Genomic DNA, 25,054 nt, shown 5'->3' with positions numbered 1-25,054 from the left:
TTTGATTCAAGTCATGACGTTTTGTGATTTGAATCAAACTTACATAAGCAAAATCCTAATTTTTTTAATACAATTTGTTTCGAGTCATGACATCAGGTAATTCGAATCACACTTAAATGTTTTCAATTTTTCATCAAAATTATGTACTATTATAAATCAAAACATTGTATGACTTAAATCATTCTCAAATGTGCTTATTTATTCAAACCTTTGATTAGTTTACTAGAATCATATTGCTAAGACTATAATCAAACAATTTGATTTATGCATGCGGAAAACAAATTAAGAACTCAAACTTATAATACATAACTATGCGAGAAGACTCAATCACAACAAAATAAACCAAAAAACGAATTGACAAACAATAAAGCATAAATGGCTAAAACCTATGAGGCAAGGGAAACTTCAATATGATGCACATATCTATTATACAATATAGTGCATCTAAGTTCTAAGATCGAGTCAGGTTACATATGTTTGTAAATCTAGATTGGAGAACTCCAAATATCTGTTCAATATTATTTCTTGGCCATTCTTTGGGCTAACAACATTATCTTATCCCCTTGTGGCATTGGGATACTTTTCACAAATTTGGACCATTTAGATAAATGATTGTACAATGAACCTCAGGAACCCTCCCTTGCAGAACATCATTGAATACAATGGATTTGTCCAACATATTAATATCATTGTTTGAAACACTACCCAAAAGAATGCACGCCAAATCCATAAGTCTTGTGAAGTTATTGCTTTAAGTATAACAATGGTTTTTCCATGATCACGTGAAACATACTGCCTTTTTAATGTAACCAAATAATTTTTTCATTCCCAATGCATACAATCAATGCTTCATAACATACTTGTACATGTGACACCTCGATTTAATTTCCGTATTTATTTATTAGGTGTTTATTTTAATTAATTATTATTTGGTGTGATAATTAATTAAACATGTGTTCCGGTGATTATTTGAATTATTTGAATATATGTGTTATTTGAATAATTGAATTTTATGAGTAGAAATAGCAATTGTCTAGTAATTGGCCTAATTATTAGAATGGATGGATAAGTGGGTTAAGTCCATTATGAGTTAAAAATATAGTAAGGGTTTTAGAGATTAGAGTTAGTTTTGTAAAACAAGAGAATAAAAGAGAATATAAGAGAAGAGAAGAGAAAAAGGAGAAGAGGAAACTAGAAGAAGAAGGACTTAGAGATTTCATCTATACTAAGGTAAGGGTGGGATTTCAAGTGGTCATGGGTAAACATAATATATGTAATGTATGTGGGTTAGATATCATGAACTTAGGATTTGGGAATTTTGATTTTTGAGAAACCCTAACATGTGTTTATGTTTTAATCCATGAAATTGATGTTTATCTTATGCTATGATGTTTCTATATTGAATTCCATGAATAGGCATGTGTATAGAACATGATTTGGTGTATAATTGCATGTTTGAGTTTCACTTGAAAATTGTTGATTTGGGATTTTGGTAAAAATTAGTGGAGCTTAAAATCTTGTTTCTATGATCATAATAGATGTTTTATGATATATATATATAGGTTGTATAACTATTTATTTCATGAAAAATGATGGATTAATGTGGTTTGATGATGAAAATTCATGCTGGACAGTAGCATTTTCGCAACAGCAGTTTTTCTGGTTTTTGACAGCATTTTCACAACAACAAATTTTCTGGTTTTTGACAGCATTTTAAAAAACTTGTAAATTCAATAACGTTTGAACCATAACTCCGTTTGAGGTGCCGTTTGGATCGTTATGAAGCTAAGAATATTATCTATAACATGATATTCATTTTGATAACAGTAGATTAATATTTTATCAAAAGAATCCTAATATGGATGTATGTTGTATGTGTGGTGAATGTGAATGACATGTTTTCTATTGTTTGGCATGTATTGGATGGTTTTAGATGGATTTTGTGAAGAAACATAATACTTAAAATTATGTATGTGATGATGTGAATTGGTGAATTTGATGAATAACATGAATTGGCTTGTTTTCTTTGTGTTAATGTGTTGTGATGAGATGATGAATATTATTTGATGTATTGTTTGAGATTGAAGTCATGTTAGGTGTATGTTGTGCAAATGTTGGATGTGGTATGCTTATGTATGATTAAGGGGTTGCGATAGTCTTAATTGCATGAGTCTTGTTGTTGTTGCACACTGATCAGTGCATTTTGGATGCACGTTCTTCCATGTTTTTACTTAAGCAGTTCTTCGGTTTGCTTTGATTATTTTTATGTTTTAATGTGTTTTCATAATTTATGTTATTTTTGCACTTATTTAATTTTCGTATTTAATTTTCAACATTAGCAGCTTTCGCGAGAAAAATCATATCTTGAGCTAGGAGTATCGGATTGAGACGTGCTACCAGTCGATGGAAAGTTAAGAAAAAGATCTATAACTTTTGTTCAGAAGTCGAGAGCTGAATCAGACTGTAGCAGGGCCAGAAATTTAGTTGAAGCTGCTGCATTATTTTTATATTTTGTTTGGGTTAGTTGTATTGGGCCCGGATCGTACATTTGACCCGATTGAATTGTGAAACGGGTTTGGGTGTTTTTACCTAGGTTAGGCAGCCAAAAACAGGGTGACGTTTTTCTGTTCATGTACGATTTTTTGAGAGCTAGCAAGATGACTATGGAGAACTAATCCCTTTTGAATCAACTTGCTGTAATTCAGAATCCGCTTTGAGGTTTTTATTAATTTCAATTTGTTTCCTTTGAATTCTTCTTATAATTCCAATTATTTGCTTAATCTAATTGTTGATATAGGATAGAATCCTTAAATTCGATTGATGAACGATGATCCCGAATCAATTTCGTGTTAACATAGCTTTTATTTTATCACGAACGATCAAGTTGCGTCTGCTTAATTCGTAATAGTTTTTAATCTGTTTGCTTAATTCAGAATTTGGGAATATTACTCGCTTAATTTCCTTTACGCTTGTTAATGGTAATTGTAATCGAATAGGAGCAGACCCGTTAGGGATTTGGAATATTATTAGAATCAATGATAAGTCGGAAGATGATGCAGTAGGTTGGTTCGTGTCAGCTTATTCTATAATCACTTTTCATAATCACTTATTCTAAATTGAATTGAAACCCCCATATTTTGTTTTCATACTTGGTTAATTTTTCAAAAGTCCTTGCGATACGATACTCGAGGTGTCGCTTTCCGTTTACTATATATTATTACTCGTTTTGATCCGCGTGCAACAACGGATCACACACTTACACTAGCATGAGTCTATGAAAGAGGCAATGTTGGGTAATCTCGCGTAGATTATTTGCTTGTCCCAAACCTAACGCCGAATTGGGTTTGAAACTTAAGGCTGAATCGAGCTTTAGAGGTGGTTATCTAGTCTATTTGAGAGACACTCGGTAAGCCGGGAATGATAATGGATGAGATCCACATGCATATCGTATTGAGTCACACATTGAGTCGCATGTGTCGGTGTGAATTGTTGTTTGTGTGATTATGTGATATGATTGTATGGATATGATTTTGGTAGATTTGCATATACGTGGATTTTAGGCGATCCATTTGATATGAATTGTTGATGTGTTGTTGATGTGATATGTGTGCATATTTGTGATATATGTGATGAAATGGTGACTTGTATATATTATGGAATCATGTGAAAGTTGTATACATATTTGATGATGATTTGTAAATGATGATGGATGATAATATGTACATGAAATCGATATGTTGTGAAATATGACTTTTGTACATCGTTTAGTATTTATAAATGAATACTTGTGGATTGTTAAGCCATGTCGTATGATGGTAAACATGTGATTCTTTAATAAGATGATATGATGCATGTTTATATGAAGCGTGACGAATTCTAATAATATATGTATGTTCGTTATACATTTCATATTATTATGTTTTTCTATAATGATTTGAATTCTCACCCTTCTGTTGGAATGATGTTCTATCGCGACATCACTCAGGTACCAGAGATAGTGGTGTTTCGCACAAGGATTAGATTCGGAGGCTAGTTCTTGTTGTGTTTTGACTAGGTAGTCTATAGTGATCTGGTCATGTAACACTTGACTTTATGGGATTATTTATATTTGTTTTGATGTTGAGAGATATTGTTGTGCTCTCTTTTATCTTGTTATTTGGATATGTTGGTTTTGATGTTGAGTGGCCTTAGAGCCTAAAACGATATTTTGTGGTAGATGATTTATGAGAATCATCACTATTTATTATTTATGAAGAGAGATGTTATTCCGCTGTGTGAGTTTGCATGTTGGTTATTTGGTTTTGATTTATAATTCATGTTACTTGTATGTGACCATGTCCGTGTTGTTTCTGGCAGAAGTATATGTGATGCCCTTGTGTATGCATGCTTTAATTTACTCTGATTATACAATTGTATGTTGTATTTGAGTAGTAGTAGTCTAGGGGGTATTACATTAGTGGTATCAGAGCACGGTCGGTCATTCAATCAGGTTATGAATTTGTTTGATTCTGTTGTATCTGATTTGTGTGTATGAAACAATCGATACGGTTTGTTTAACAATCCTTGTTGTTGTGGTTGTTTGGTTGATGTAGCAGGAAAATGGTTGCTGGAAGGAATGATGATGCGCTTGCGGCGGCGTTGACCCTATTGGCTGGTTCCATTTTGAAAATGAATATCGGTGATCGGGAGCGTGATACTGATGAGTTCCGTGCTTTGGGGAAGTTCTAGAGGAACAATCCGCCAACTTTTGAAGGAGCTCATGAACCTGACAAAGCTCAAGAGTGGTTTAAGGCGATTGAGAAAATCTTTCGAGTTATGAACTGTTTAGGTGCGCAGAAGGTGCAGTTTGGCACTCATATGCTTGAGAAAGAAGCTGAGGATTGATGGCGCAACACTGTTCAGAGATTTGATGAGAATGGCATTGAAGTGACTTGGGCACTTTTCTGTGATGCTTTTCTGGAGAAGTATTTTCTAAAAGATGTTCGTGGAAAGAAGGAAATTGAATTCCTTGAGTTGAAGCAAGGTAATGGTACCATAGATGAGTATGCTACAAAGTTTGAGGAGTTGATCAAATTTTATCCCCATTACAATATTGTTAATGCTGAGAGATCCAAGTGTCTTAAGTTTATGAATGGCTTGAGACCTGATATCAAGAAGGAAATGGGTTACCAACAGATTACGAGATTTTCTGAGTTGGTTAACAAGAGTAGGATCTATGATGAGGATAGTCGTGAGAGTGCTGCTAATTACAAGTCCTTGCATGATAAGAAAGGAAAAGGGCAATTCCGAGAGAAGTTGTATGATGGTAAGAAGAAAGTTGGTGATGGCAAGAAGCCGAGTGGGAGGATCTCACACTCCTGTCAAGTGCTTCAGATGTGGTGTTGAGGGACATCATGCTCCAGAGTGTCCTAAGGGCGATGTGACCTGTTTCAAGTGTGGCAAGCAAGGTCACAAATATTTTGATTGTAGAGTTGGTTCGAATTTGACTTGCTATAACTGTGGTGAGCAAGGGCACATTAGTACCAAGTGCAACAAGCCAAAGGAGGAGCAAGCCAAAGGGAAAGTGTTTGCATTGTCCGGTGTTGATACTTCTGCTGAGGAGAGATTGATTCGAGGTACGTGCTCTATTAATAATATGCCTTTGATTACTATTATTGATACCGGTGCGACGCATTCTTTTATTTCTTTGGATTGTGCTAGGAGATTGAATCTTGAATTATCTGTTATGCGTTGAAGCATGGTTATTGATATTCCGGCTATGGGTTCAGTGACTACTTCATCTGTTTGTTTGAAATGTTCGTTGAATATTTGTGATAAAGGTTTTGAAGTTGATTTAGTGTGTCTTCCATTGAGTCAACTTGGTGTTATTTTGGGAATGGACTGGTTGAGGGTCAACCATGTCTATATCAATTGTTTTGTGAAAGTTGTTCTTTTTCTTGAGCCAGAGAAGGAAGGTGATTTATTCTTGTCTACTCAACAAGTGAATGAATCTGTGCGAGATAGCGCTGAAGTGTTTATGTTGGTGGCAAGTTTAAATCTTAGTGAATTTCCAGTTGTTCGTGGTTTTCCTAAAGTGTTTCCTGATGAGGTTAGTGATTTGCCGCCTGAACATGAAGTTTAGTTCATGATTAATTTGATTCCTGGTACTAGTCCGGTATCGATGGCTTCGCGTCGGATGTCACCATCTGAGTTGAAAGAGTTGAAGAGTCAACTAGAGGATTTGCTTGATAAGAGGTTTATTCGTCCGAGTGTGTCACCGTGGGGTGCACCTGTCTTGTTAGTTAAGAAGAAAGAAGGTACTATGAGGTTGTGTGTGGATTACAGATAACTGAATAAGGTTACTATCAAGAATAAGTATCTGCTTCTAAGGATTGATGATTTAATGGATCAGTTGGTTGGTGCTTGTGTGTTTAGCAAGATTGATTTGAGGTCTAGTTATCATCAGATCTGTGTGAAAGTTGAAGATATTCAGAAGACTGCTTTTAGAACAAGGTATGGACACTGTGAGTATTCGGTGATGCCTTTCGGTGTGACGAATGTACCTGGTGTATTTATGGAGTACATGAATAGGATTTTTCACAAATATCTCGATAAGTTTGTTGTTGTGTTTATCGATGATATTTTGATTTATTCGAAGAGTGAAGAAGATCATGCTGAGAATTTGAGGATTGTTTATTTGTATTGAAAGAGAAGCAGTTGTTTGCTAAACTTTCGAAGTGTGAGTTTTGGTTGAAGGAAGTGAGTTTCCTTGGCCATGTGCTCTCTAGTGGTGGTATTTTGGTTGATCCTTCTAAGGTTGAGGCTATATCTCAATGGGAAGCACTGAAATCTGTGTCTGAGATTCGTAGTTTTCTTGGTTTGGCAAGTTATTATCGAAAGTTTATTGAAGGCTTTTCTAAGTTATCTTTGTTGTTAACGCAGTTGACTATGAAGGGTCAAGCTTTCATTTGGACTGCACAGTGTGAAGCTAGTTTTCAAGAGCTGAAGAGGAGATTGACTACTGCTCATATTTTGATTTTATCGAATCCATCAGAACCATTTGTTGTGTATTGTGATGCTTCTTTGATGGGTTTTTAAGGCGTGTTAATGCAGAATCAGCAAGTTGTAGCTTATGCTTCAAGGCAACTCAAAGTGCATGAGAGGAATTATCCGACTCATGATTTAGAATTAGCTATTGTTGTGTTTGTTTTGAAGATTTGGAGACATTATTTGTTTGGGTCGAGATTTGATGTGTTTAGTGATCACAGGAGTGTGAAGTATTTGTTCGATCAGAAAGAGTTGAATATGAGGCAAATGAGATGGTTGGAATTCTTGAAGGATTATGATTTTGGTTTGAATTACCATCCTGGCAAAGCGAATGTTGTATCCGACGCTTTGAGTAGGAAATCTTTGCATATGTCGATGTTGATGGTGCGAGAATTGGATTTGCTTGAATAGCTTCGAGATATGAGTTTGATTTGTGAAGAGACTTCTTTTGGAGTGAAGCTTGGTATGTTGAAGCTTACTAGTGGAATTTTGGATGAGATTCGAGAAAGTCAGAAATCTGATTTGGTTTTGGTAGATCGATTGACGTTGATCAATCAAGGTAAAGGTGGTGATTTTTGGATTGATGAGAATGGTATCATGAGGTGTCATGATAGAGTTTGTGTTCCCGATGTTTCGGATTTGAGAAAGAGGATTCTTGATGAAGGACATCATAGTGGTTTGAGTATTCATCCTGGTGCTACTAAGATGTATCAAGATTTGAGGAAATTATTTTGGTGGCCTGGTATGAAGAAAGAGATTGTGGAATTTGTGTATTCGTTTTGATTTGTCAGAAATCGAAAATTGAGCATTGAAGCCGTCTGGTTTGTTACAACCATTATCTATTCCTGAATGGAAATGGGATAGTTTTTCTATGGATTTTTTTTCTGGTTTACCTAGGACTCCGAGTAATTGTGAAGCTATTTGGGTTATTGTGCACAGGTTGACGGAATTTGCTCACTTTATTCCGATTAGAATGGATTATCCGATGGAGAGGCTTGCAAAGCTGTCTATTGAGAAAATTGTCAGTTTGCATGGCATTCCGTCTAACATTGTGTCAGATAGGGATGCGAGGTTTACTTCAATATTTTGGGAAGGTTTACAACATGCTTTGGGTACAAAGTTGTGTTTGAGTTCTGCTTATCATCCGCATACAGATGGTCAGACTGAGAGGACGATTTAGTCGCTTGAGGATCTTTTGAGAGCTTGTGTTTTGGAACATGGAGGTGCTTGGGATAATTATTTGCCTTTGATTGAGTTTACCTATAATAATAGTTTTCATTCGAGTATTGGTATGGCTCCGTTTGATGCTTTGTATGGTAGAAGGTGTAGGACGCCTTTGTGTTGGTACGAATCTGGAGAGAGTGTTGTGGTTGGACCTGAGATAGTTCAACAAACTACTGATAAGATTAAGATGAACAGAGAGAAGATGAAGGTTTCTTAGAGTCGTCAGAAGAGTTACCATGATAAGAGAAGGAAAGCGCTTGAGTTTGAGGTAGATGATCATGTGTTTTTAAGAGTTACTCCGGTAACGGGTGTTGGTAGAGCATTGAAGTCGTGTAAGTTGATGTCGTGTTTTATTGGTCTGTATCAGATTTCCGAGAAAGTAGGTGATGTGGCTTATCAGATTACCTTGCCACCGTCACTTGTTAATCTCCATGATGTGTTTCACGTGTCTCAATTGAGGAGATACATTACGGATCCTTCGCATGTTGTCCAATTAAATGATGTTGAGGTTAGAGATAATTTGACCGTGGAGACATTACCTATGCGGATAGAAGATAGAGAGGTGAAACAACGCCGTGGTAAAGAGATCGCTTTGGTGAAAGTCGTTTGGGGAGGACCGACTGGTGGAAATGTGACGTGAGAGCTTGAGAGTTAGATGAGGGATTCATATCCCAAGTTATTTGCTTGAGGTAATTTTCGAGGACAAAAATATTTCAAGTGGGGGAGAGTTGTAGCACTCCGATTTAATTTATGTATTTATTTATTAGGTGTTTATTTTAATTAATCATTATTTAGTGTGATAATTAATTAAATATGTGTTCTGGTGATTATTTGAATTATTTGAATATATGTGTTATTTGAATAATTGAATTTTATGAGTAGAAATAGCAATTGTCTAGTAATGGGCCTAATTAATTAGAATGGGTGGATAAGTGGGTTAAGCTCATTATGAGTTAAAAAGATAGTAAGGGTTTTAGAGATTAGAGTTAGTTTTATAAAATAAGAGAAGAAGAGAGAAGAGAAGAGAAAGAGGAGAAGAGGAAACTAGAAGAATAAAGACTTAGAGATTTCATCTATACTAAGGTAAGGGTGGGATTTCAAGTGGTCATGGGTAAACATAATGTATGTAATGTATATGGGTTAGATATCATGAACTTGGGATTTGGGGATTTTGATTTTTGAGAAACCCTAACATGTGTTTATGTTTTAATCCATGAAATTGATGTTTATGTTATGCTATGGTGTTTCTATATTGAATTCCATGAATGAATATGTGTATAGAACATGATTTGGTGTATAATTGCATGTTTGAGTTTCACTTGAAAATGGTTGATTTGGGATTTTGGTGAAAATTAGTGGAGCTTAGAATCTTGTTTCTATGATCCTAATAGTTGCTATATGATATATGTAGGTTGTATAACTATTTATTTCATGAAAAATGATGGATTAATATGGTTTTATGATGAAAATTCGTGCTGGACAGTAGCATTTTTGCAACAACAATTTTTCTGGTTTTTGACAACATTTTCGCAACAACAAATTTTCTGGTTTTTGATAGCATTTTGAAAAACTTGTAAATTCAATAACTTTTGAACCGTAACTCCGTTTGAGGTGCTGTTTGGACCGTTACGAAGCTAAGAATATAATCTATAACATGATATTCATTTTGATAACAGTAGATTAATATTTTATTAAAATAATCCTAATATGGATGTATGTTGTATGTGTGGTGAATGTGAATGACATGTTTTCTATTGTTTGGCATGTATTGGATGGTTTTAGATGGATTTTGTAAAGAAACATAATACTTGAAATTATGTATGTGATGGTATGAATTGGTGAATTTGATGAATAACATGAATTGGCTTGTTTGCTTTATGTTAATGTGTTGCGATGAGATGATAAATGCTATTTGATGTATTGTTTGGGATTGAAATCATGTTAAATGTATGTTGTGTAAATGTTGGATGTGCTATGCTTGTGTATGATTAAGGGGTTGCGGCCGTCTTAATTGCATGAGTCTTGTTGTCGTTGCACACTTACACTAGCACGAGTCTATGAAAGAAGCAATGTTGGGTAATCTCGCGTAGATTATTTGCTTGTCCTAAACCTAACGCCGAATGGGGTTTGAAAGCTTAAGGTTGAGTCGAACTTTAGAGGTGGTTATCTAGTCTATTTGAGAGACGCTCGGCAAGTCGGAAATGATAACGGATGGGATCCACATGCATATCGCATTGAGTCACACATTGAGTTGCACATGTCAGTGTGAATTGTTGTTTATGTGATTATGTGATATGATTGTGTGGATATGATTTTCGTAGATATGCATATACGTGGATTTTAGGTGATCCATTTGATATGAATTGTTATTGTGTTGTTGATGTGATATGTGTAAATATTTGTGATATATGTGATGAAATGGTGACTTGTATACATTGTGGAATCATGTGAAAGTTGTATACATATTTGATGATGATTTATAAATGATGATGGATGATAATATGTACATGAAATCGATATGTTGTGAACTATGATTTTTGTACATCGTTTAGTATTTATAAATGAATACTTGTGGATTGTTGAGCCATGTCGTATGATGGTAAACATGTGATTCTTTAATAAGATGATATGATGCAGGTTTGTATGAAGCGTAACGAATTCTAATAATATATGTATGTTTGTTATACATTTCATATTATTTTATTTTTCTATAATGATTTGAATTCTCACCCTTCTGTTGGAATGATGCTCTATTGTGACATCGCTCAGGTACCAGAGATAGTGATGCTTCGCACAAGGATTAGATTCAGAGGCTAGTTCTTGTTGTGTTTTGACTAGGTGGCCTATAGTGATCTGGTCATGTAACACTTGGGTTTATGGGATTATTTGTATTTTTTTGATGTTGAAAGATATTATTATGCTCTGTTTTATCTTGTTATTTGGATATGTTGGTTTTGATGTTGAGTGGCCTTAGAGCCCAAAACGATATTTTATGGTAGATGATTTATGGGAATCATCACTATTTACCATTTATGAAGAGATATGTTATTTCGATGTGTGAGTTTGTATGTTGGTTATTTGGTTTTGATTTATAATCTGTGTTACTTGTATGTGACCACGGCATGTGTTGTTTCTGGCAGAAGTAAATGTGGTGCCATCGTGTATGCATGCTTTAATTTACTCTGATTATGCAATTGTATGTTGTATTTGAGTAGTAGTAGTTTGGGGGGTGTTACAGTACAGTCTTGCACCTCCCTCATATGCAGAAAGTATTCAATGCCTTTGATGTTTGGCCTTCAAAAATATTAGTGTCGTGGTTTCACCGGGCCTTAAATAGTCATACATACTATCCACATATGTTATATATACCAATATACGAATAATAATCGTGCATTTTTGTAGCAGTGAAAGACTTGTTCTACCACTTGCATCAATCCTAATTTGAAAGTACTCATCATGTTGACCTAAAGCTCTCACAATACGAAGGAACACATGTTTATGCATTTGGTACCTTAGACGAAACTGCTCATTCGTGTATACTAGAGTTTTTGAAAAATAATAATTGAATAATCAGTCATGTCCCTTTTCACAGTTCCTATCTATATTCCTTCTTTAGTGTCTAGGCCTTTTAGAGCTTGAGGCTTCTTCTTGTTTTTTACTTTCAAAGAAAAGCCTCATGAGTTCTTCATCCATATCATCATTCATATAATCTAAAAATATTTTTGCAATATGGGAAGGATTGAAAATATCCATATGAAAAGAAGTTTGATATTTAATAAGATAATAACAGATCGTAGAAATTAAACGAGGTTAATAAGGACCGTGAGACTTATTGTGTTACTAGTGATTACTTTTAAGACTGATTTGTAACAACTAGTTTCAAAATACATAATCCTATCAATTTTAAAAATAATTATAAGAATGCATAATCATACTAAAAATTATCCAAACTATATAATCATATCAATTAAGTCCATATTTCCTCTAATCTCGTCGTAGAAGAATTCATGAGCTTGTAGTTATCTTGGATCCATATTTAATGTATCCTTTGTGAGGATTTAAGATCATTGAGCTCAATCTTTCCTCTTTATTCTCAACCTTCTTAATCTTTACATCAAATCTTTTTCTCTCCATCTCAACTTTTTTACCCTTAATATGTGCATAGTCTTGTACAGACACTGACATCAAAGCAATTTTTTTAATTCATCTTTGAAAGCATCAAATTTAACATCAGGAGTAGAAATTTCCACAAGATTTTCATTCTCCTTTCTTTTGTCTCCTTTTTGATCGATTGTACTACGTAACAAAATACGTGATTGTTGATTGTATTCATTGTTCGTTGGTGTTAGTGAGTTAGAAGATGAAAAATATGTTCTTAAAGTTGAGTTCTTTGTTCTTTTTGCAGAAGTCTTTGATGAACCCGCGAGCCATATAAGTTCATCTTTCAACAATTTTTATGTAGTCTCAAATGTAAACTTTCCACCTTTATCTTAGAAATAGATTTTATATGTAGCTTACATGATATTATTCTTAGAGCTCTTTTTTTTTGTGTAGATACAACTTGTTTGCAATATCCAACAATTTTTTGAACAAATTGATTAATTTTGTCTCATCGATCTTTTAGTGGTATCAATTTCCTCTCTTTGTAATTATTGCCACGATGCTTGTTAAAAGTTTCACCAATTCTCTTCCAAAAAACTATCTCCCTTTTTATCAACCCCGTCAGTTGAATTCTTTGAAATGTTAAACCATGATTGAATGAGAATTTCATTCTCTTTCGATTGAGATATTTGTCCAGGTGTATTCACAATCAACGTAAATGCAACTTCTTCACCAAGGTTACTACTTTTTAAACTACCCGAGTACAAAATTGTGGTGTTTCATGTTCTAGATCATTTGATTGCACACCATTACTACCTATTTGAAACCCACGAGGTATAGTGGAGTTAGTTGATTGAGATGAAAATTATTGATATTGATATGGATAAGGTGATGTATGTTACACGTAATTTCCAAAGTGTGAGTTGTTTTGTAGATTAGAGATGAAATATAGTGTTAAAAATTTGGATTATGATGTGAATTTGGAATAAGAGGTGTATTTCTAAAAGATGAGTTGTTTTATTGATTTGAGATATAAGAGAATTTTCATCATATTACATAAAATTGAATCAAGTATTATGTTGATTGAGGTTCATTGTCAAATTAAATGTGTAGAAAAAAAATTAAAATGAGATAAAATAAATAGGTCAAATTTAAACTAATTGCCAATGAAAAATGTGATGAAAAGAATAACTTACCACCGTTACTAGAAATCAATTAATGTTGGTAATTTTTTTTAAATAATATAAATGAAAAAGTCAAATAAAAAAGAGAAACACACATTTGAACACATTGAAAAATTAAAGAACGATGATAAATGTGAACTATTCACGAGATTCTCACACATATTTTTTAAAAACTGTGTACCAACTCTAAACACGCACATATATTCATGTTCTTAAATTACTCTTTATATATATATATATATATATATATATATATATATATATATATATATATATATATATATATATATATATATATATATATATATTTGGCCCATAAGAAGATTTTTGAAATAGAAGTCACATGATTTGATGATCATTGATTAAGTAACCTCTAAAAAAATCATTCTCTAGTAAGGTGAGCAAGCAACAAACAAAAGTAAGGCAAGCAACAAACAAAACAGTGAACCTACAAAGCAAAGCAAGCAGTAAACACCACTAATAATCTAATTATAAAAATTAGGTAACCAAAACCCTAACTTTATCACAAAGTATTCAGTAGCATGAAAATAATGATCAAGTACACACCATACTAATGTCTCCTTCCTTTTCCTTTTCCACAAAAGGAAATTAAAATCTCCCCACATATATAAATAGATTTGAGTTTGACTCAAGATCTCATCAATTTATCAAACCACATCTTTTCAATAAAACTTTTACATGATATAGTAACAAACTAACAATACAATAATTAAAAGTCGAAGTAATAGTCTTGTAGACGGTGGAATATACTTTGGCTTTTTATTTTTCATTTTGAAATTATTTTTGTCCCCACCAATAACCCTATTACATCGCCACGCTACCTAAACACTCTTTCCTCCACCTCCCCATAAAAAGGCGCCATTTGCTTATTCCTCTTTCTCTATTCTCTCATTTTCAAATCATTCTTTTCAATTTCAATCACACCCATAACAACATTCTCATTTCTAAAACCTTCTCACTCTCTTCTCCTCTAAAACCCTAAACACCTCCACAATGCTCCCTCACTCCTACACCTTAGATTCCGTTTCCAAATCCCAGGAGCTATTATCAACCATCCAATCAGCCACCTCACCTTCCGAAATAACCTCCCTTTGCACCTCCATTGAAACCTTCCTGCACGCTCACTCACCCGATCAATCCCGTCACTTCTTCTCCCTCGCTTTCCCAACCCTAATCTGCAACATCTTCGGCTTCGAAAACCCTCGCGCCGCTTCTCCTTCATCCAGCGGTTGGATCAACATCCCCGACCTCGACAAAACCCTATTCTCTCTCCTCTCCCCTTCCGGCACACTCGCCACCTCCATCTCCGCCGTCGACCGCCTCTCCCTTGTCAAATACCTTTTCCCCGCCGAACGTCTCCCTCACTGGTCCCGTTCCCTCTCAGATAAACACAATCTCTCCGATCTTTGTCCTTCAATCTTCAGCTCTTCATCTTCCTCTTCTCAAATTCAACTCAATGTCTTCCAATACTTCTTTTTCTGGTTCGCTTATTATCCTGTCTCCAAGGCTAATTCGAATAATTCCGATCAAATTTCCGTCAAGACATCCACCGGAAAATTCAGGTTAGAAAATTGGAAATCTTCCATCCCTGGTTTCTCAGCCTCCAAAAACAACGTGTCAAACAAAAAACCCTACTATGACCTTTACACGCGTCTTCTCTACGCGTATCTCCGTGCAAATGTTCCTACCTCCGATTTAACCTCTCACCAACCCTATCGGAGCTCCATTCTCCATTACGGTTCCAGTCACGATGCAACTATTGTGGATAGAGCCGAGTTTGTTGTCAACACGCTGATTCATTTCTGGCTTGTTGACAACGATTTCTCGCCGTTCCCTGTCAGTGTTTGTAAAGCTCTCGGGGTTAGTTTTCCGTTTGGCGAAATGCCTCCGACATCAGGTTTGAGTAAAGTTGTTAAGTTGTTTGTGAGGTATTTGGGGTTGAGTACTGTAACTGCGTTTTGTGAGAATGGAAATTCTAGTTCTAGTTATAGTCCCAGTGCTAGGTGGAGGACTATGGAGGTTTCTAAGAACAAGGATTTAGGTTATGCGTGTTGGAACCAATGTTTGCAGAGGCCTTTGTATAGGTTTTTGTTGAGGACATTGCTGTTTTGTCCAATGGCTTCTTCGGTTAAGAATGTTTCTCAAGTGTTTTCTCTTTGGATTAGATACTTGGAGCCTTGGAATATTAAGGTGGGTAAATTTAAAGAACTGGATGCAATGAATGGTGAGAAATTGGAAAATTCTGTGTCTGAAAATGGAAGCGGTGGTGGTGGGTTTACACCATGTTGGCAGGATTATGTTCTCTCTAATTATCTGTACTATACTTCCTTGGTTATGCATTTTATTGGATTTGCTCACAGGTTTCTTCATAGTGATGTTGAAATTGTAGTCCAGATGGTTCTCAAGGTTTGTTTCTTAACCCTGTTCGTTTATGTTCTTTGTGTTTGCTGTGTACTGTCTTACTGATATGTGGTTGTTATCTGTCCATGACTAGTTTCTGCTTAGGATATTTTGTGGATAGTGTAAGAGAAACTGCAAATGAATCTTTTGATTCTCACTAGTTTGTGTGTATGGATTGATGAAGATTGTGAAACTTTGGAAAAACTTGGGAATGTTGTAACCTGTAAGCGTTAGAATGTGGTTATGGATGTCTATGTCTAATTTATGTCTGTACCTTTTCAATGGTAAGCCTTGAAGGGAGTTCATCCTTGAAGGAAAAATTTGAGTTTAACCATCACTTAGTCGTTTGCTTTTGGTTAATCTCACCTGCAGATACTGCATTAACCTATAATATACTGCATTAACCTATAATATACCCTATCAGACTTTCTAAAAGTCTTGGTTACTCAAACTCTTGTTGCAAGTGACACACTCTACTATCAGTTGACTCAGCATTTTAATCTTGGATAGATTACTTTTATCTTTTGCAAAACTTTAACGGTAAATATTGTTTTTTGCAACTTAAAATTAGAAGGAAAATGGACATTATTAGTTCAATATATTTGTACACAAGTACTATACATCAATTGCTTAAATATGGAAAAAGGAATTTATAGTCCAGTGTTTCAACAAAGAATTGGCGCAAAAGATAAGTGTAAAAAGTGTTATGGATCACAACACTTTTTACACTTATCTTTGTGGATTTGCAATTCTTAATTTTTAGATGGCTTTATTAATGTGTTCTTCATAAGGATTTAAACACATTGAAATATCGCATTCAGCTAGGATATTTTTTTTTGCATTTCTGTTCATGTTAGACCTGTCTGGATAAAGTCTGGTTGAACATGTGCAAATTCTCTGTAACAACCGTCATTTGATTAGTCCTATCATCTATAAACAGCCTCGTGAGGTTTAGCTGAATGGAGTTTTCACCTTCTAACCTTCTTTTCCAGGTGTTAGACACATTGACATCATCCAAAGAGCTCATTGACCTTTTGAAGAATGTAGATACCCTTTTCCATTCCAAACAGGCTGGCTTGAGCAAACCAATGTTGAATAACTTGTACAGATATGTTCCTATCATCCGTGAACAGCTGCAGGTGGTTTGAATTTCTCTTCTGAATTTTAAGATTTGCTGATTCAATTATCTGTTAATTTAATGATTAATTTTTGCACCTTTATGTAACTTTTCACCCTAATAGTTGATCCTATACCTGCTACTGCTCTTTGCACTCCTTTTATTTGCTGGTTATATATTTTGGTATCTCATGTTTGGAATCTTTGCACTCCTTTTATTTGCTGGTTATATATTTTGGTATCTCATGTTTGGAATCTTTGCACTCCTTTTATTTGCTGGTTATATATTTTGGTATCTCATGTTTGGAATCTTTGCACTCCTTTAATTAGTTTAAAGTTCATAGCTGGTTTAGGCATAGTATTAAAAACAGGCTCTTTATTTTTAGCCCTGTTTAAAGTTATTTTTTCTTTTTGAAAAAAAAATCACTTCTACAAGTTTTTAGGTAGTGTTTTCATGCTTTTGAAGATAAACTCGGAATTTGAAATACAAGAAACTGATTTCTAATTATTAATGTGCTGCTTGTTTCAGGACTGGGAGGATGGTTTATGTGAGACTGATGTTGATGGTTCTTTCTTGCATGATAATTGGAACAAAGATTTGCGACTATTTGCTGATGGGGAAGATGGTGGACAACAGCTCCTTCAGGTCTTACATATTTTTATGCTATCCTTACAAATTTGTGTTTCAAACTATTGTATAGCATAATCAATCAGTTGTCTATTAGTTGCCTAACATAACCCCGCCCTTTTATATGGGGGCTTGAGACCAACTATGTTAAGGTTGGTGACATAGCACCACATTTGTCACTTGTGTCGTGTTTCTAGTACCATAATCATTATATATGTGGTATAGGTTGTTATCTTCTCATCCACTTTTTTTCTTCTTTCTGCAGTTGTTTATTTTGCGCGCAGAAGCTGAGTTACAAGCTATATCCGGTGATAATGTTGCACGCAGCCTTAAATGCATAGACTCATTGAAGGAAAAATTAGGATGTTTATTTGATGGGAGAGCTATAAAACCATCTTCAATCTCCCCAGAACGAATTCAGCATCAACAATCCCGTGATGAGATATTCAAGCCTAGAAGGGCTGGCAATCGCATGTGTACAGATGTTAAATACAAAGGTGACTGGATGAGACGTCCCATATCCAGCGATGAGATTGCATGGCTTGCAAAAGTGCTTGTTTGGTTGTCTGATTGGATGAATGAGAATCTTGGATTAAACCAATCAGAGATCAGTCTTAGATTAAATGAAACAAACAACAGTAAGTCAAGTTCCCCGTGTTCCTATGTGGAAGTATCACCCGATGTGACCCATATATGCGGTCCTTCAGAGGCCCTGAAGGCTTTTCTCTGCACAATATGTTCTTGGTTTCTCTTTGTTGGTGCTGCTTGTCTGGGTTTCATGCGAAAAAATGGTCTGAGGGTGAATTTGAGGATACTAGCCTCTAAGAAAGTTGTAATGGTTTTTGTTTTATATGCTGTTTTTAACGTACTGAAGAAATTCTTTTGAGCAATCTATAGCATGTAGGGAGGCGTATACATGGAATATACAAAGTATATAGAGAAATGTAGAAAGTAAGGAATTTTGTTACTCTGAAGTGTTATTATGCCAATTTACAAGTGGTTTTGCACCCAAAATTATGTAAGTTTGGTATTTTGCTTAGATGGAATGCTGTAGTGAGAAATAGCTAGCTGCACCTTGTCTATTTGGATATACATTAGGTATTTGTAGTGCTGAGACCTGGTAATCCCACTGCAATTAATGTCAAACAGCCGGGTCCATTCGGATGGTGGGTTGAAAAAAACTGTAAGAAATAGGTTTAACACGGGCATATGTACTCCATTTAAGATGCTTCTTTTAGTTGAAATTCAAGATGAGTTCATTAAATTATGTTATTATGTAGGATTATATAGTCTTGTTTGATTTATAGATTAAATTTATTCGTACAAAATTAAATTTTCAGAGACACTATAAATTACTTTAAGTTAATATGGCATCACTCATTTTCTCTCTCCTAGGATTTGCTTTTTGGTCTCTTTGTTTTTCTCTTCCGTTTTCTCTTCATTATCAAGCAATGGATTGAAAACTGTAGTTGATTATGTATGTATTTTTCTAAATTAAAATATTTGATTTTTTTTTATCTCTTTTATGGTAACGAAAATAAAAATAGTGACTAAAATGGTCCTGAATCTACTATACATGCACATTTTGGGTTTTTATCCTTGCACTACAAAATCTGATATGATGTCCTCAATTTTTTTTTAAATAAACATTTTTCAAAGAATAATACGAAAATAACCGTAATTTTAAATTATTTACAATATAATTATTTATTTTTCAAAAAAAAAATCAAGATGCCATTTGTTATGACGTATAGGAACACACGCCATTACAATTGGCGCATGCATGCGTCAATTGAGTGACACATGCTCTTACATTTTATAGTGACACATGCTCTTACATTTTATATATTGGCGCATGCTCTTACATTTTATATGCATGCGCCAATTGCAGTGACACATGCTCCCACAAACATCGTTAGTTTGATAAATAAATTGAAAACATTATTATTTTTGTATATAATTTGAAAAAATTGATTATTTCAAAAAAAAAAAAATCCTCACACCTCTTATGGATTCATCATATTAATTTGGTAAAATATAAAAATTCATTTCACTATTCAATTACAAAATTTTGAATATTTTAAAAAGCTTTTGTCAATATCGAATTTTTCAGACAAACTACCGAATTTATGATAAGTGAGTATTAATTTTTACTGAATGTTATACCAAATTTTTAATAAATAATCATGCATTTTTACTACATTTTTAGAAATATCTAGTTAAAACTCAAGTTTTTCATGCATATTTAACAGATATTTCAAAAAATCGATAAAATGCATACTTTTTACCAAATATTTTGAAAAATCTGGTAAAAATGCATACATTTTTTCAATTTTTTTTGTTGGAAAATACGGTAAAAATGTATGGTTTCTATCGGATATTTTAAAAAAATCGATAAAAATGTGGATATTTTGAAAAAAAGATTGTATCAATAATTTTAATTTTTTTTTTAAAAGCATGAGGTTTTATAAAATTCCAGTAGTTTACATTTTATCATTATTTTCTTCAGTGAGAACAAGAGGATCAGATGACACAGTTGATTCTAGGCAGCGTGACCGAGTTGGAGCTGCTGCAACGAGGGCTCCCTCGAGTACAGATGACACTTAGGACTCGCACATTCGGGCGGGGATAGTAGTCCCGACTGGTTCTCATAGGAGGCGGGTGGCGGACGAGCACATTCGTGCACCCAACAGTACCCGGTGTAAATGATCTAAACCTATTACTGGATGGACCAGAGATCCTGATGATGAACCTGTTGTTGTTGATGTCCATGTAGCAGTTAAGGATGACATGTAGATGGTGGAGGAGATAGAGGTACCACATCCTTCTGAGAAGGAGGCTCCGACTACTATAGAGGTTGCTCCACAGAAGGCTACTAAGGCGCCTGCTACAGGTGATATTGAGTTTACTCCTCCGGTTGAGACATAGGTCACTGCTCCGGCTTTGACAAAGTCATCTGTACACACATATGAAGGGTTTCTTGGAGGTCCCGGTGACTGTTACGTGCTCCCTACATATGCCGATCATGTGGCATTCAGATTATGGCAGGGAGAAATATGTATATGTTATGTTGAACTTGTTTTTATTTATTATTGATACTTTGAATTCACTGATGCTTTTTCACTTTGTTTGTTATAAGACCAAATTCCGTTGAAGGTGCCCACCCACAATGTGAAGCTGAAGAAGTTCTTGGATGTCTCGATGCCACAGGAGGTCAGGGCGATCGTCGGAGAGTGCGATCTCATTTCACTGATGAATTATTCACTAATGATGCTCAACGGTCAGCTACTAACAACGTTTGTTAAGCGATGTAATAAGGAGACATCTTCCTTCTATCTTTCATTTGGTGAGATGACAATTATCTTGGATGATGTATCTGATATGTTCCATTTTCCATTGGCAGGTAATTTCTTCATCGCCCATATCATTAGCCAACAACTAGCATGTATTACTGTTGTACATGACTTGGGAGTTACTAAAGAGCAGGTGATAAATGAGTTTATGACTAACATGTGTGCTAACTTTTGCCTATCTTGGCACCAGGATAGGTATGGCGAGTTAGTGCATCCGTCCATGAATGAGGCAAACGCTAAGGTATACATGCTACATATTGTAGGATGTACTATCTTAATAGATAAATTTCATGTATATATTGATGCGAAGTTATGCGGCTGTTTAGTAGCTTTCCCCATGTCAGTTAGGCATTGGGGTGTGCAACATTGGCTGTGTTATATGTTGCACTTGGAGAGCTGACTGTCTTTATGACTAGGAAGCTTTCCGGTTATATGAGTCTATTTCAGGTATACTTTTGTTACTTTTTAATATGGTTCTTATTTATGACATTTCTTAATTTTTCTATATTCTTGTACGTAGTTGGATATACGAGCATTTCCTCTCCATTTGTGAGTGGCGAGTTCTTCCTATCACTCATGGCTCCACACTGACCAAGAGATGGAAGTCCAGGCATGCACACCCGGGAGGCGTTGTGGAGTACAATAGGAGGATTGATGCATTAGTTATAGACAATGTCATATATACACTCTACACAAACCATATAGTGCATAAGGTATTCAATGATATTTTGCTTTTTCTGACTATCTGCGATGGGAGACCTTAGTGGCTAGACACTTACCTACGAGGTGTTTGTGCCAGTTTGGATATGTCCATCACATCCCATATCCAGTCCCTGTTATTCCATCTGAGGGCATTGATAGATGACTTTTTAATCATGTTATTTGCTCTTCCCGTGCCATTAGAGATCGTGCAGTGTGGGTTCGGTTCCAGGCTCAATGTGTGGATGTGTACTTGGAGTGGTACGTTACTGTATCACACCCTCACATCATCCCACTTATGCAACATGAGGATGATGTTGGAGCTTCTCATGTTGGGGGAACTTCTGATGACGTCTCGTCGCCTCCTCATCCACATGGTGCATATGTCACTCATTGTTTACAAATGATAACAATCATTATGGATAACCTCATGGATTTGGTAAATCCATATGGTGAGGTTTATACGTTGGCATCACAGACAACACACTTAGCCCCCCCCGCGGGGGGGGGGGGGGGGGTCTATTTAGACTTTATTATCATTTTTGTATTATTTGTATATTATCTGTATTATTACTCAGACATTTGCATCGCACAATTTATTAGATAAACTTTGAACACTTCCTTTATTGTAGGATGGACATAACTTAACATTTAACAAATAACATAACACATGGTGATTAACCTAACTTTAGACAGACGATTACATAACTTAACAAAACAATAATAAATATCAAACCTAAATACTACAAGATGATTATGCAGATTTCAACATCTTGATTATGTCGTCTACAAATCTAGAAACTTCCGCATCAAACTCAATCAATTCCTTAGTTAGCCTATGGTGATATGTTCTCCACATAACCCTCAAATCTTCATCACTCTTCAACTCAATAGGATCGTATTTCACCATTCCATCAGTATTAATCAATGGTGCAAGAAACTTGATTCCTCTCTGTTCTCGGTGTTAGGAAGCGTAGTATTCAATTTGGATCTCAAAAGAGCGAGACATGTGGTGTCCTTTGGAAGCCCAAACTCAATAGGAGGTTTCACCCCTTTGAAGTACACTTCTGCTTTAAACGAATAGTGAGGCATTGTAATATATTTTTCTTAACAAAACATGATCCTATCATACAAGTTTGGATTCATTATGGACCACACAAAACGGTTGGTGCAATCACAGTCGTACAAAACTTTCGACAAAATCTTAACCCTTGAATTAACACTACTAGATTTTTTGTGGCTCCACAAAAAATCTGGTATGTGTAGGAGGATTTTAAAAAACCGAGACTTTTAAACTATCAGATTTTTCAATGTTTTGCAAAAAAATTGGTAAAATAATGTGTTTTTAAAAAACCGATAAGTTTTTGCAGATACTAGTTTTAAAAAAAAACCGGTATACTGGATTTTTTTAATAAAATACTGGATATTTTGTTTTGTAATGAACATTTCACTTGTACTATCAATTTATTGTCCAGGATTTTTGAATAAATTTTGACAAATATAATATAGGTATTATGGAAAAATGTGGAGGTGTCAGGTCATATTTTAGGGGTGACACGATAAAAAATTGCACCTTTTTTATATTTATAAATTACGAATAACGTGGTTGAAGCCTTGAAGGACCAATGCTTAAATTTATGGGATTTTCCCCCACCATAATCATTGCTTTCTTACTCTAGTGAAAACAATTATTCATAGAACTCAGAAATGCATCTCCGAACGTACCCCATTTACACATAATACCTTTGTTTTTGAGACACACCTCAATTCTATGACTAAATTTAATCTGAAAATGCATATCTGTGTAACTAACGGAAGTGTATTTATGGGTTCTAATGAACCAGGAAAAAATGTAGAAGCGAAACAAATGCAGAAGCATAGATAAATTAACATCTATAATTGTTATGACATACATAAAAACGAAACATTACACATATAGTCGTTATCATAAATCAAATAATACATTTCATCATCAAGTAGGACATTTCAACATCTTTAGAATATCTTTGGTCGATCTCACAATCTTTGAATCCAGCTCGATCGAACCTTTTGTCTCGTAACAGTGAAATATACTCCACATAACCCTTAAATATGCGTCCGTCTTCAGCTCAAACTTGGTTAAATGAATCTTTCCTCCATTGTCAATCGAGGATGAACCGTACTCGAGTTTCACAACTTTTCGATTGTCGGAATATTTTAAGGAGATTCTCCAATATAGATTTCAGATGTACAAGAGAGATGTACTCAGTGACCCTAGATTCAAGTCAGGTTTTTGCACCGTTGAATTTAGACAAATGCGACATGCCAATATATACTCATTCTGGTGTGATGTGAGTTTGTTAAAGAGATGAAATGAGAGACCCATATTTATACAAACTTTAGGACAATATGGATCTTAGAAATTTGATCCTGTCTATGGAGATATTCCAAAAATGCATTTTCGGATACACCCTGTTTCGTTTAGTAATTTTTTTGAAATTATGGTGCATTCGGAAATGCATTTCCGAATAAACCCATGTTCGTATTTTTTTAAACATTTGGGGTGAATCTGGAAATACATTTTTGGATTCACCATGCACTGTTTAAGCAAAACATGTTTTAGAAACATAACCTGTTTTAGAATAGAAAAATGGAGAATTTTTTTTGAAATTGAAACATCCATTAAAATCTATAAATATATATATATATATATATATATATATATATATATATATATATATATATATATATATATATATATATATATATATTTAACATCATTAATATTAATACAAAACATGTATAACCACATAAATACATTTTTGAATCAAAACTAAAATGAATCGAAATATGTGTCACTGTCTAAATCTATATGTATGGGTTGTTGCGCCTTTGACTTTTGTTTATTTATTTCTTTTCCAATGTCGCACAACTTGGTGAATTCTTGCATCCTAATAAGTGGTCTTTGCATCATTATTTCTAGTCATTTTCTCTTAGTATTTTATCGCATTTCGTTCATTTTCTCTTAGTATTCTTATTATCTTTAGGGCCTAATGAACATCCAAGACAAAGAGGGATCAAAGACAAGCAAAACAAGGCAAAATGACAAAAGATGAATTTTCTTCATAGTTAAAACCCGGGAGCTTCTACGGCCACCTGTAGCAGCTGCTACGTGCCGTAGAAGTAGAAACCCTAGGCGCTCCCTGTGAAGCTTCCTAGTACAAAAGTCAGAGACCTGCTACGACCACCCGTAACAGAGAGGCGAGAGAAATTTGACTTGTTTCCATATTTATACTGATTCTCTTTTATTGTGTCTCTTAGGA

General features: G+C 34.8%; 2 protein-coding genes across 2 annotated transcripts; both read left to right on the top strand.

Moving 5' to 3' along the window:
* The first annotated feature begins 4,599 nt into the window (after positions 1-4,599).
* LOC127136451 (uncharacterized) lies at positions 4,600-8,890 on the top strand. The gene is made up of 9 exons (XM_051063005.1): positions 4,600-4,721; positions 4,829-4,844; positions 4,903-5,375; positions 5,470-5,615; positions 5,820-6,088; positions 6,736-6,861; positions 6,922-7,046; positions 7,966-8,047; positions 8,618-8,890. The coding sequence occupies exons 1-9, from the start codon at positions 4,600-4,602 to the stop codon at positions 8,888-8,890; spliced, it is 1,632 nt and encodes a 543-aa protein (XP_050918962.1).
* A 5,450-nt stretch (positions 8,891-14,340) lies between these two features.
* On the top strand, positions 14,341-18,964 carry LOC127074198 (uncharacterized). The gene is made up of 4 exons (XM_051015502.1): positions 14,341-15,962; positions 16,949-17,095; positions 17,602-17,718; positions 17,966-18,964. Exons 1-4 carry the CDS (start codon positions 14,550-14,552, stop codon positions 18,584-18,586), a joined length of 2,298 nt encoding a protein of 765 aa, XP_050871459.1. The 5' UTR covers positions 14,341-14,549; the 3' UTR covers positions 18,587-18,964.
* Positions 18,965-25,054: the final 6,090 nt, after the last annotated feature.

Source organism: Lathyrus oleraceus, chromosome 4 (genome assembly GCF_024323335.1).
Source record: "Lathyrus oleraceus cultivar Zhongwan6 chromosome 4, CAAS_Psat_ZW6_1.0, whole genome shotgun sequence".
Classification (NCBI taxonomy): Eukaryota; Viridiplantae; Streptophyta; class Magnoliopsida; order Fabales; family Fabaceae; genus Lathyrus; species Lathyrus oleraceus.
This window is presented reverse-complemented; position numbering and strand designations above follow the sequence as displayed.